At 45.7% G+C, this 14,973-nt stretch overlaps 1 protein-coding gene across 2 annotated transcripts in view; it reads right to left on the minus strand.

The window, feature by feature from the left end:
* Positions 1 to 6,429: 6,429 nt before the first annotated feature.
* The window catches only part of DDX18 (DEAD-box helicase 18), a 44,948-nt gene continuing 36,404 nt past the window's right edge, over positions 6,430 to 14,973 (minus strand). For both annotated transcript variants that reach the window (XM_075828986.1, XM_075828985.1), the window contains exons 9-14: positions 9,388 to 9,549; positions 8,580 to 8,732; positions 8,384 to 8,497; positions 8,244 to 8,300; positions 7,974 to 8,151; positions 6,430 to 6,927 (exon numbers count right to left, since the gene is read on the minus strand). In XM_075828986.1, the coding sequence (XP_075685101.1) occupies positions 6,758 to 6,927; positions 7,974 to 8,151; positions 8,244 to 8,300; positions 8,384 to 8,497; positions 8,580 to 8,732; positions 9,388 to 9,549 (834 nt within the window). In that variant the 3' untranslated portion in view covers positions 6,430 to 6,757. The remainder of the gene's footprint in view (positions 6,928 to 7,973; positions 8,152 to 8,243; positions 8,301 to 8,383; positions 8,498 to 8,579; positions 8,733 to 9,387; positions 9,550 to 14,973) is intronic.

Here is a 14,973-nt window from a genome sequence, read left to right on the forward strand (position 1 = left end):
TCGGGACATGGGGGAGGGGAGACGAGACTGTCGGCGGGCTCTGTGCCGTGAGCAGGAGAAGAGCTGCAGTGAAGACATAAAAGGTAAGTGCATGTGTGTTTAATGTTCATGTGTGTTTAATGTCCATATTCATGTGTTTACAAGGTGTACTTTGTGTATAATGTGCATACGCGTGTGTACTTTGTGTACTATGCATACTTTGTGCATAATGTGTGTACTGTGTGCGTACTTTGTACTGTGTGTACTTTGTGCATAATGTGGTACTTTGTGTACTTTGTGTACTGTGCGTACTTTGTGCATAATGTGCCTACTGTGTGTACTTTGTGTACTAGTGTTTAGGTAGTGTTAGCAATAGTTACGGCGCGGCAGGGTGGTGGTGGAGAAGGGGGGCCCAAGTTTGGGTAACAGCCCAAGGCCCATGGTCTTTTTAATCCGCCACTGATCACTGCTCCCATCTTCCTCAAGTTTGGGACCCCGTTCACCTCTCCTGCACCTTCGGTAAAGCGGAGGTGAAGAAAACAAAAAACAATGTGCCGTCTCCGATCCTTCCCAGCCGCTCCTCTTGTAATCGGAAATCCTTCTGCTCATAGCCCGCGCTTCACAATATGAACGGACGAGTGATGGACTTCTGGGTGTGGACGCTGTAAGTGTCATGGCGGCGCCGCATGGCATGGGCTGCGTCCATAATCACACAGGTCCAGGTGGTCAAGGTTAAAAGTCACCCGGACATAAGGCCTCATTCTCAGGTAGGAAGGTTTGTATCACTCCTGTCTTGCCTGCACCATGACTGAGTCTGAGAAATCTGCCTCCCCACCCAGTAAGGGCATGCCCCCACGTGGCGGATTTCCTCCACAACTGTCCGCATCAATGCCGCACCTAATCCGGGTTGCGGATTACGGCTGCGGATCTGCCCAAAATGTGCAGTAAATTGATGCGGACTAGCTGCTGCGGACTGCGGAAAAAGTGCTTCCCTTCTCTGTATCAGTGCAGGATAGAGAGAAGGGGCAGCACTTTCCCTAGTGAAAGTAAACGAATTTCATACTTACCGGCCGTTGTCTTGGTGACGCGTCCCTCTTTCGGCATCCAGCCCTACCTCCCTGGATGACGCGGCAGTCCATGTGACCGCTGCAGCCTGTGATTGGCTGCACTCTGTGATTGGCCTGTGATTGGCTGCAGCCGTCACTTAGACTGAAACGTCATCCTGGGAGGCCGGACTGGAGACAGAAGCAGGGAGTTCTGGGTAAGTATGAACTTCTATTTTTTTTTACAGGTTGCTGTATATTGGGATCGGTAGTCACTGTCCAGGGGGCAGAAACAGTTACTGCCGATCGCTTAACTCTTTCAGCACCCTGGACAGTGACTATTTACAGACGTCTCCTAGCAACGCTCCCGTCATTACGGGAGCCCCATTGACTTCCTCAGTCTGGCTGTAGACCTAGAAATACATAGGTCCAGCCAGAATGAAGAAATGTCATGTTAAAAAAGCAAAACGCATCCGCAGCACACATAACATGTGCATGACAGCTGCGGACTTCATTGCGGAAATTAGAATCTCCATTGAAGTCAATGGAGAAATTCCACCATGAGTCCGCCACTGCTCCGCAACAGACAGAGCATGCTGCGGACACCAAATTCCGCTCCGCAGCGGAATTTTACGCCTCGTCTAAATGAACACTGCTAAATTAAAGTGAAAGTCAATGGACAAACGGCTCTGCTGCGGATTAACGCTGCGGAGTGTCCGCAGCGGAATTCAAGTGAAATTCCGCCACGTGTGAACCCAGCCTAAGTATTCTAGTCATGGGAATATTTGTATAGGGATTAGTTACTTAACTATTTCCCTTCTTATTTCAGACCTCTAGGAAGCCTAAGAGAGAAACACCCCCCCCCCCCCCTTAAATGTGCCATATGTCACAAAAACAATCTAATAACAAAAAGCCCCCCTGCCCTTCCTGCACAGGGAACATCATCAGGGAGGAGCAATCATCATCTATGCAGGAGGCTAAGGGAATCGTCAAGCAGGAGATCCCGTCTTCCTTGCATTACCCCTCCCAACCCCCTCCCACACCTAAGGAAGGAAACTTGTGGTAGAAGAGGATTCAGGGTCTGCAGAAGGTCACCGTCCCTCTATATTGGGTGATATCCCTGAGGAAGGGGGACAGCTGGGACCTTCTGCTCCCCAGAAGAAGTTCTTGCATATTTTCACTTATAGAAGAAAAGTTTTACTAACGCAGTAAGAAATACTACAGGGCACAGGAGAAGAAACTCGTACAATCCAGGACAAAACATTTGCTGTACTACGGGCAAAAAGAAGCTATGCTTTCCCAGCCATGAAAATCTTCAAGGGCTCATTGAAGATGAATGGAAGTTCCCCAAAAAACAAGTGTCTTGGCCCGCGGAATTAAAGGATAGATTTCCGCTGGATGAAGACCTTTTAAAATGTCTTAAAGTCCCAAAAATTAACATCCAGGTTGCCAAATTGGGTAAAAAGACTATTCTACCCTTTGAAGATTCTTCCCAACTAAATAGTAAGGCCAACAGCCTATTGGAAAAAGTCATGGGACGCTTCTGCCTCGCTTCAAGTAAACATAGGCGCTACCTGCAGCGCAAGGTCCATCTACAGGGGGTTAGACCAGTTAAAGGTTCCTCAGGGACCCCTACAGAGGACCTAATCGCATCCATTTCCTTACTAGCCAAGGGAACAGGTTGGATCAAGGCTCTTTCTGGAGAGTTTGGCCAAAGCAAATAAGAAAATCACTCGTCAAATTTCGGATAATTAAGAGCCATCCTGGAATCTCTAAAAGATGACAGATCATATCCAAAACTCACGTGAGAATGTAGTCAGACAATATCGGAGACCAGAGGTGTCAGACAGAAAAACCTGCGGATCCTAGCGGGACTAATATTTTCCTGGGCAGAGTTTTCGGCTATTACCCCTCCATCTCGCAGGTCCCTCCAACATCCAGGCACGTTTCTTAAGTCAAAAGGATTTAGATCCAACTGAATGGTGTCTAAAACAGGAGGTTTATGTCCAAATAACTCAGAAGTGGGGACTTCCGGAAAAGGATTTATTTGCAAACCAGAAAAAAAAAAAAATCAAAAACTCTATTTTCTCTAAATAAAAAAAAAAAAAAAGGTCTAGGATTCGACACATTGGCTCACAATTGAAGTTTCCAACTGGCCTATGCGGTTCCTCCAATTCCCCTGATCCCAAAAACTTCAGAAGATCAGGTTAGGGAAAACAAAGGTGATGTTAATTGCCCCCCGAACCAGACCTTTTTGGCCTGACTGTTAAACAGTCTAAAAGCAGCAGAACCCTGGATATTACCAACATGTCAGGATGTCCTACATCAGGGACCAAGCCTATATACAGACCCTCAAAAGCTCCAACCACCAGCCTGGATTCTGGAGCCTCCATCCGGAAATCAAAAGGATTGTCTGACCAGTGATCAATATGCTGCAAAAAAGTAGAAAATAAGTGACCAATGCGATTTATAATAAGGCTTGGAAAAAGTTCCGCTCCTGGGCTGGGGATGATCAACCAAATATTCTTTATCCCAAAATAGCAATAGTTCTGGACTTCCTACAAACAGGACTTGAAAAGGGATTAAAACCAAGTACACAAAGTCCAAATATCAGTGCGAAGTTCATAATTCGATCAGGACCTCGTAGCGGCCACAGATGGACCAAGAGATTCTTCGTAAGAACCTACAGGCGGACACCAAAAAAAAAGAAAAGAGGATTCTAGTCCCTACTTGGGACATAAATATTGCATTAAAGGGACTAACTATGTCTCCAGTTAAACCTCCTCCTGAAATTAGGAGACGGTCCTGGAAAGCAGCTCTTCTAGCGGCTGTTACTACGGCACGCAGAGTAGGAGAAATCCAAGCCCTCTCCATAAGAAAACCCTATCGGAGGAGGATGATGATGGGAGACAGGATTGTGCTTCGTCCAGACCTCTCTTTCCTACCACAAGTGGTATCAGAAGTCCACATGTCTCAGGACGTTGTACTTCCATCTATCTGTCAAAATCCTAAGAATAAAGAAGAGTTCCATTCCCTGGACGTACGTAAAACCGCACTAAAGAACTCGGGGTTGACAGTTTTGGAGGATAGATCAGAATGTTTGTCAGTTCTGGGGAATAAATAAAGCAAAAAAAACTTCCAGAACGACCATCACACACTGGTCTAAGAAATCGATCATCGAAACGCACCAGGTCCAGCTCCTTAATCCCCCTGGAAGTGTCCCTCCCCCCGAGCAATGTCCGTGGCTGAAAGAGGAGACGTTACCCGGGACCAGATCTGTAACGCAGCTACTTGGTCTTCCGGCCGTACAATCATTAACCACTAGACTTCATTTGGCTTCTGTTGAAGATCTTTCCTTTGGCAGGCGAGTCCCATCCCATCTCATCTCCCCCCCCCCAATAAATTTACATGTTAACTCTCCTGTGGTGTAATCATGGAGGGGGAAGTAAGAACATAGACTTACTGGTAAGCAACCCTCCATGACAACACCCAGAGTTCCCCCATATTATTAATTATATTAAGTGATCAATATGATTATGGAGGAATAAGTATGTTGAATCGCTATGCCATATGGTAGTTTCAAATACACTGAGAAGGGGGAGGGGCTATTTAACCTCGTGTGATTCCCGATCCCTATTAGAGGCGGAGCCCTATCCTCCTGTGGTGCGGTCATGGACAAATTCAGAATTACCCAAGGGGCTAATTCTATTTTTCCTCCAAGTTCTCATAAGTATGAAAAATATTGGAGAATCACCAAGATAAACGTCCCAGATTCCCTCTAGTGACTATTAGATGTGGCATGAGAAGGCCGATTTATCACCCACTACAAACATGTCCAGGGCTATACGATATACTAGAGGTACTCACGAGTATTAATATCCCTACAATAAATCATGAATACATTATACTAGAGCAGGGGTCTCACGCACACGGCCCCTGGAGCGGTCATCTACGGCCCGCGGGACAGAGCCGCTAGTACAGACTCTGCTACGGGACTCTGGAATTCCCGGACATCGCTGTCCACATATGGACAGCGATGTCTGGGGTTTCCCGAGTCCCCTGCAGAGCGCTAGTATAAGCTCTGCTCCGGGACTCTGTCCATACATGGACACCGATGTCAAGGAATTGAGCAGAGCCGATACTAGCGCTCTGGCCGGGCCTCTACTCTGGGGAAAACCCTGACAAACTGTCCATATATGGACAGTGATATCAGGGAATTCCAGTTTGTCAATGTTCTTCCCCAGAGTAAAGTCCCGGCCAGAGCGCTAGTATCGGCTCTGCTCAATTCCTTGACATCGGTGTCCATGTATGGACACACGATGTCTGGAGCTTCCTCAGAGCCGAAGTCCCGGGCAGAGCGCTAGTATAGTCTCTGCTCCTTTCTCTGTGGAAATTCCCAGACATCGCTGTCCATACATGCACAGTGTAGTCAGGGTCTTCCCCCCCCCCCCCCCCCAAACGCTGCCAACTGAGCAGCCGGACTGCATTTAGCGACACTTAAATGGCAAAACTGGATTTTTTTAAATAAGCACGTGGAGAAAAATCTCAGATTTTAAACCTAGCGGTATAATTATAGTAATCTAGTATTGTTCTAGTAATGTAGTATTAGCTATTTGATCTCCTAGAACACTATATTACTAGAATACTAATTGATTAACAATAATTTTGTATTGTATCAAATTTGACGGCCGTCAACTTCCCATTTTTTCTACATGTGGCCCAATTACCCGGCCGAGTTTGAGACCCCTGCTCTAGAAGTCCTGACTAGTATAATGTAATCATGATTTAGTGTAGGGATATTAATGCTCGTGACTACCTCTAGTATAATGTATTCTTCTGGACAGTGATTTATGTCTAGGTGTAGCCCCAATCTTATAAGGGATGGGGGTCCTTATCAAACCTCACGGTCATGAACAGGTGGAATTTTGTTAAAAGGGGAGAAACCATAAAACCTGGAGCAGCAAACCAACCCGATTAAAAATGGTAGAAACGCCGGCCCTTTAATAAGTGGCGACACTGTGGACATAGGAACACAATCCACACAACAGACCGTCCTCCCGGGGCAGCTCCAGCCCACCCGCGGGTTCACAGGAAGAAGAAGCGATGACGTCAGCGTTCCACAGAAGTAAATCTTCTTATTGTCCCATAGTGCGGACTCCGCAACGTTTCAGCGCCAATAAAAAGATTTCCTTATCTGGAACATTGAGGCTAAAGGCGGATTCACAGGTCTCCACTACATCCCCCGCAAACCATAGAAACCACATGACTCCGGCAAGATCCAAGCGACCAATCACACGACTGGAGGAGGAGCCAGGATAGCGGATTACAATCCAAAGTCACGGAGCATACAACAGTCTGTGCGCAGGACATCAACTTTATTCTGTAGATAAACCCCCCCCCCCCCCCCCCCAAGTGAGAAGGTCCCAAATAAACCTCTGGATCAGACTCGGCGCGGCTCCTTATCCAGTGGCTGCAGCACGAAGAAGAAGAATCTGATGGAGCGGAATGTACAAACTATAACCCCCAACAGAGAAGGATGATGAGGAGGAGGAGCAGACAAGCCCAGACCGCAGAGGAAACATGGAAATAACTGGAGAGCACCGAGCTCGGTGATAAAACTGAAGGTGGGGGAGGGGATTCACTTACAAACGACCGTTCAGTCACGTTATTAAAAACAGAACCAGAGGGTGAAGAGATTGTGACCGCTCAGGTTGTGATAAAGCTGCAGGCCATGATCAGCGTGTGAATTGCCGCCCATCGCTCCGGCCGCTCTTATTGATGTGTTTGAAGATCTTGGTTTTGTGCAGATTTCTTGACTTTTGATATCCAAACCCTCCTCCTCCAAACCCTCCTCCTCCTCCTCCTCCTCGCTTCTGCAGCTTCTTCCCTCCGCTGCTGTTAACATCTGAGAAGACGGAGTGAAGGAAAGTGGACAATCACCAGCTGCAGCCTTCGCCACGGCATCAGTCGCGTCACGGCCCTCGCCACCGGCATCAAGTCACCTCACAGCCCTCGCCACCGGCGGCAGTCACCTCACAGCCCTCGCCACCGGCCTCAAGTCACCTCACAGCCCTCGCCACCGGCCTCAAGTCACCTCACAGCCCTCGCCACCGGCGTCAAGTCACCTCACAGCCCTCGCCACCGGCGTCAAGTCACCTCACAGCCCTCGCCACCAGCCTCAAGTCACCTCACAGCCCTCGCCACCGGCGTCAAGTCACCTCACAGCCCTCGCCACCGGCGGCAGTCACCTCACAGCCCTCGCCACCGGCCTCAAGTCACCTCACAGCCCTCGCCACCGGCCTCAAGTCACCTCACAGCCCTCGCCACCGGCCTCAAGTCACCTCACAGCCCTCGCCACCAGCGTCAAGTCACCTCACAGCCCTCGCCACCAGCGTCAAGTCACCTCACAGCCCTCGCCACCGGCGTCAAGTCACCTCACAGCCCTCGCCACCGGCGTCAAGTCACCTCACAGCCCTCGCCACCGGCCTCAAGTCACCTCACAGCCCTCGCCACCGGCCTGTCACCTCACAGCCCTCGCCACCGGCCTGTCACCTCACAGCCCTCGCCACCGGCCTGTCACCTCACAGCCCTCGCCACCGGCCTGTCACCTCACAGCCCTCGCCACCGGCCTGTCACCACACAGCCCTCGCCACCGGCCTGTCACCTCACAGCCCTCGCCACCGGCGTCAAGTCACCTCACAGCCCTCGCCACCGGCCTCAAGTCACCCCACAGCCCTCGCCACCGGCCTCAAGTCACCTCACAGCCCTCGCCACCGGCCTCAAGTCACCTCACAGCCCTCGCTCTTCCTCTAGGTTAGTGTGATCAGGGCCCCAGCAGGCGGCACTAAGAGCCCATAGTGACGTGACAGGTAATACAAATAGCCCCTCCCCCACCAGTGAAATCATACAGGGACTGGAGCGACAATGCGAATGTCATCAGGTTAAGGATACTGAGGTCAACGAATGGAGGGACCTGGAACCCAAAGGACAGAGACACTTTCGGCAGATCCAAGGTGTTGACGTCAAATATTTGCTTGTGGGAGTGCGAGTCGTAGGCGCGGATATACGCCTTGTACGCTTCCTGCGCAGACTTGTTCAGATAATAATTCTTCTCTATCAGTTTCTCAAGCTGAAACCAGACGACAAGCGACAATTCAAACGTGGAAACGACACAAGAAACTAACACCCTCATCATCCACAACGTAGAGCAACAGAACGTACCTGAGACTGGATGTCAGAAATTTTACTCCAGGAAAACTCAAACTCGCTGAGCGGCACCTGTAATGGGAAGACAATGGTGAGTGGCGACTGTAGAAGATGGGGGAGGGGTTCAGGGGCGCTCACACCAGACCCGCACTCACCTTGGCTTGTTTTAGATATCGCAGGAAGCCCAGCTCCTCAGGACGCAGAATCAGCAACGCGTGGCCCCGCCCATCAATCCCCCGCGCCGTCCTGCCCACTCGGTGGATATATTCCTGCCAACAAGACGGTCACAACGCTCAATAGTCAATGTCACCTCCAGAAAACCACACAACCGGGGGGGGGGGTGATACCCACCTTGGGGTCATCCGTGGGGTCGTACTGAACAATCCAGTCCACCTCTGGGATATCCAACCCTCTGGCTGCAACGTCCGTGCACAGGAGGATCCCGGAGTCCGCGTTACAGAACTGGAAGAAGGTCGTGGTGCGCTTAGTCTGTTTCTGCTTCCCCTGGAGGAAAAGAAATGTAAGGAGCGAGAACTAGCAACACCCAGAACTGCCGAGACACGGCGGAGGCAACATCCAGAGGAAGGGAGGGGGAGGGCGAGAGAGGGGGAGGGCGAGAGAGGGGGAGGGCGAGAGAGGGGGAGGGCGAGAGAGGGGGAGGGCGAGAGAGGGGGAGGGCGAGAGAGGGGGAGGGCGAGAGAGGGGGAGGGCGAGAGAGGGGGAGGGCGAGAGAGGGGGAGGGCGAGAGAGGGGGAGGGCGAGAGAGGGGGAGGGCGAGAGAGGGGGAGGGCGAGAGAGGGGGAGGGCGAGAGAGGGGGAGGGCGAGAGAGGGGGAGGGCGAGAGAGGGGGAGGGCGAGAGAGAGAGAGGGCGAGAGAGAGAGAGGGCGAGAGAGAGAGAGGGAGGGCGAGAGAGAGAGGGAGGGCGAGAGAGAGAGGGAGGGCGAGAGAGAGAGGGAGGGCGAGAGAGAGAGGGAGGGCGAGAGAGAGAGGGAGGGCGAGAGAGAGAGGGGGGTAGGGCGAGAGAGAGAGGCGGAGACAACACCCGGGGGCACAACATATACACTGGTGGCAGAATATATCGGACTGTGATTTGCGCCTCCAGTCACAGAACGTCTGATGGGTTTTCTCCTGGGACATCGTTCTCCGCCGGCTACTCACATGGATCGCCATCACCGGCAGGTCAATGTAGTTCAGGAGCTCGTAGTGAAATTTCACGGACATGCAGGACGAGAAGAAAACCATCATCTTCTTCTTCCGGTTCTTTTTCAGAAAGGTGAAGAGCAGCAGAAACCGCTTCTCCGAGGGACAAACCACGTAACCCTGAAACGGGAGGAAGGACGAAGTCTGAGGCTGATCTCACACGTGGGACCCCAGTGCCTGGTGTTAGGGGCCAGATGGGGTGGGGCAATTATATTCGCAAGACACTAATTCAAACAAATCCCCCCAGAACTAAAACGGACCAGTTACACGACGACGACTGAAAAATCTAAATAATTATTCCTTTGAGCAAACGGATAACGAAGATGAAACCTGGAGAAGTCGTCACCCCCCCCCCCCCCCCCATAATCAATAGATTGTAAATCCAGGGGGGAGGGGAGGTGTCTATAAGCCCAGCACATCTTATACTGATCCTATATACAGACACTACATCTCCTCTGTGTACATCTTATACTGATCCCATATACAGACACTACATCTCCTCTGTATACATCTTATACTGATCCTATATACAGACACTACATCTCCTCTGTGTACATCTTATACTGATCCTATATACAGACACTACATCTCCCCTGTGTACATCTTATACTGATCCTATATACAGACACTACATCTCCTCTGTGTACATTATACTGATCCTATATACAGACACTACATCTCCTCTGTACATCTTATACTGATCCTATATACAGACACTACATCTCCCCTGTGTACATCTTATACTGATCCTATATACAGATACTACATCTCCCCTGTGTACATCTTATACTGATCCTATATACAGATACTACATCTCCTCTGTGTACATCTTATACTGATCCTATATACAGACACTACATCTCCTCTGTGTACATCTTATACTGATCCTATATACAGACACTACATCTCTGTGTACGTCTTATACTGATCCTATATACAGATACTACATCTCCTCTGTATACATCTTATACTGATCCTATATACAGATACTACATCTCCTCTGTGTACATCTTATACTGATCCTATATACAGACACTACATCTCCTCTGTATACATCTTATACTGATCCTATATACAGATACTACATCTCCTCTGTGTACATCTTATACTGATCCTATATACAGACACTACATCTCCTCTGTGTACATCTTATACTGATCCTATATACAGACACTACATCTCCTCTGTGTACATCTTATACTGATCCTATATACAGACACTACATCTCCTCTGTGTACATCTTATACTGATCCTATATACAGATACTACATCTCCTCTGTGTACATCTTATACTGATCCTATATACAGACACTACATCTCCTCTGTATACATCTTATACTGATCCTATATACAGACACTACATCTCCTCTGTGTACATCTTATACTGATCCTATATACAGATACTACATCTCCTCTGTGTACATCTTATACTGATCCTATATACAGATACTACATCTCCTCTGTGTACATCTTATACTGATCCTATATACAGATACTACATCTCCTCTGTGTACATCTTATACTGATCCTATATACAGATACTACATCTCCTCTGTGTACATCTTATACTGATCCTATATACAGACACTACATCTCCTCTGTGTACATCTTATACTGATCCTATATACAGATACTACATCTCCCCTGTGTACATCTTATACTGATCCTATATACAGATACTACATCTCCTCTGTGTACATCTTATACTGATCCTATATACAGATACTACATCTCCTCTGTGTACATCTTATACTGATCCTATATACAGACACTACATCTCCTCTGTATACATCTTATACTGATCCTATATACAGATACTACATCTCCCCTGTATACATCTTATACTGATCCTATATACAGATACTACATCTCCTCTGTATACATCTTATACTGATCCTATATACAGATACTACATCTCCTCTGTGTACATCTTATACTGATCCTATATACAGACACTACATCTCCTCTGTGTACATCTTATACTGATCCTATATACAGACACTACATCTCCTCTGTGTACATCTTATACTGATCCTATATACAGATACTACATCTCCTCTGTGTACATCTTATACTGATCCTATATACAGATACTACATCTCCCCTGTGTACATCTTATACTGATCCTATATACAGATACTACATCTCTTCTGTGTACATCTTATACTGATCCTATATACAGACACTACATCTCCTCTGTGTACATCTTATACTGATCCTATATACAGACACTACATCTCCTCTGTGTACATCTTATACTGATCCTATATACAGACACTACATCTCCTCTGTGTATACATCTTATACTGATCCTATATACAGATACTACATCTCCCCTGCGTACATCTTATACTGATCCTATATACAGACACTACATCTCCCCTGTGTACATCTTATACTGATCCTATATACAGACACTACATCTCCTCTGTGTACATCTTATACTGATCCTATATACAGATACTACATCTCCTCTGTGTACATCTTATACTGATCCTATATACAGACACTACATCTCCTCTGTGTACATCTTATACTGATCCTATATACAGATACTACATCTCCTCTGTGTACATCTTATACTGATCCTATATACAGACACTACATCTCCTCTGTGTACATCTTATACTGATCCTATATACAGATACTACATCTCCTCTGTGTACATCTTATACTGATCCTATATACTGATACTACATCTCCTCTGTGTACATCTTATACTGATCCTATATACAGATACTACATCTCCTCTGTACATCTTATACTGATCCTATATACAGACACTACATCTCCTCTGTGTACATCTTATACTGATCCTATATACTGATACTACATCTCCTCTGTGTACATCTTATACTGATCCTATATACAGACACTACATCTCCTCTGTGTACATCTTATACTGATCCTATATACAGATACTACATCTCCCCTGTATACATCTTATACTGATCCTATATACAGATACTACATCTCCTCTGTATACATCTTATACTGATCCTATATACAGATACTACATCTCCTCTGTGTACATCTTATACTGATCCTATATACAGACACTACATCTCCTCTGTGTACATCTTATACTGATCCTATATACAGATACTACATCTCCCCTGTATACATCTTATACTGATCCTATATACAGACACTACATCTCTTCTGTGTACATCTTATACTGATCCTATATACAGACACTACATCTCCTCTGTGTACATCTTATACTGATCCTATATACAGACACTACATCTCCTCTGTGTACATCTTATACTGATCCTATATACAGATACTACATCTCCTCTGTGTACATCTTATACTGATCCTATATACAGACACTACATCTCCTCTGTGTACATCTTATACTGATCCTATATACAGATACTACATCTCCTCTGTATACGTCTTATACTGATCCTATATACAGACACTACATCTCCTCTGTGTACATCTTATACTGATCCTATATACAGATACTACATCTCCTCTGTGTACATCTTATACTGATCCTATATACAGATACTACATCTCCCCTGTGTACATCTTATACTGATCCTATATACAGATACTACATCTCCTCTGTGTACATCTTATACTGATCCTATATACTGATACTACATCTCCTCTGTGTACATCTTATACTGATCCTATATACAGATACTACATCTCCTCTGTATACATCTTATACTGATCCTATATACAGATACTACATCTCCTCTGTACATCTTATACTGATCCTATATACAGACACTACATCTCCTCTGTATACATCTTATACTGATCCTATATACAGATACTACATCTCCTCTGTATACATCTTATACTGATCCTATATACAGACACTACATCTCCTCTGTCTACATCTTATACTGATCCTATATACAGATACTACATCTCCTCTGTGTACATCTTATACTGATCCTATATACTGATACTACATCTCCTCTGTGTACATCTTATACTGATCCTATATACAGATACTACATCTCCTCTGTGTACATCTTATACTGATCCTATATACTGACACTACATCTCCTCTGTGTACATCTTATACTGATCCTATATACAGATACTACATCTCCCCTGTGTACATCTTATACTGATCCTATATACAGACACTACATCTCCTCTGTATACATCTTATACTGATCCTATATACAGACACTACATCTCCTCTGTGTACATCTTATACTGATCCTATATACAGACACTACATCTCCTCTGTGTACATCTTATACTGATCCTATATACAGACACTACATCTCCTCTGTGTACATCTTATACTGATCCTATATACAGATACTACATCTCCTCTGTATACATCTTATACTGATCCTATATACAGATACTACATCTCCTCTGTACATCTTATACTGATCCTATATACAGATACTACATCTCCTCTGTATACATCTTATACTGATCCTATATACAGACACTACATCTCCTCTGTGTACATCTTATACTGATCCTATATACAGACACTACATCTCCTCTGTGTACATCTTATACTGATCCTATATACAGACACTACATCTCCTCTGTGTACATCTTATACTGATCCTATATACAGACACTACATCTCCTCTGTGTACATCTTATACTGATCCTATATACAGATACTACATCTCCTCTGTGTACATCTTATACTGATCCTATATACAGATACTACATCTCCTCTGTGTACATCTTATACTGATCCTATATACAGACACTACATCTCCTCTGTGTACGTCTTATACTGATCCTATATACAGACACTACATCTCCTCTGTGTACATCTTATACTGATCCTATATACAGACACTACATCTCCTCTGTGTACATTATACTGATCCTATATACAGACACTACATCTCCTCTGTATACATCTTATACTGATCCTATATACAGACACTACATCTCCTCTGTATACATCTTATACTGATCCTATATACAGATACTACATCTCCTCTGTGTACATCTTATACTGATCCTATATACAGACACTACATCTCCTCTGTGTACATCTTATACTGATCCTATATACAGACACTACATCTCCTCTGTATACATCTTATACTGATCCTATATACAGACACTACATCTCCTCTGTATACATCTTATACTGATCCTATATACAGACACTACATCTCCTCTGTGTATATCTTATACTGATCCTATATACAGACACTACATCTCCTCTGTATACATCTTATACTGATCCTATATACAGATACTACATCTCCTCTGTACATCTTATACTGATCCTATATACAGACACTACATCTCCTCTGTACATCTTATACTGATCCTATATACAGACACTACATCTCCTCTGTGTACATCTTATACTGATCCTATATACAGATTCTACATCTCCCCTGTGTACATCTTATACTGATCCTATATACAGATACTACATCTCCTCTGTGTACATCTTATACTGATCCTATATACAGACACTACATCTCCTCTATATACATCTTATACTGATCCTATATACAGACACTACATCTCCTCTATATACATCTTATACTGATCCTATATACAGACACTACATCTCCT

Source organism: Rhinoderma darwinii, chromosome 6 (assembly GCF_050947455.1).
Source record: "Rhinoderma darwinii isolate aRhiDar2 chromosome 6, aRhiDar2.hap1, whole genome shotgun sequence".
NCBI lineage: Eukaryota > Metazoa > Chordata > Amphibia > Anura > Rhinodermatidae > Rhinoderma > Rhinoderma darwinii.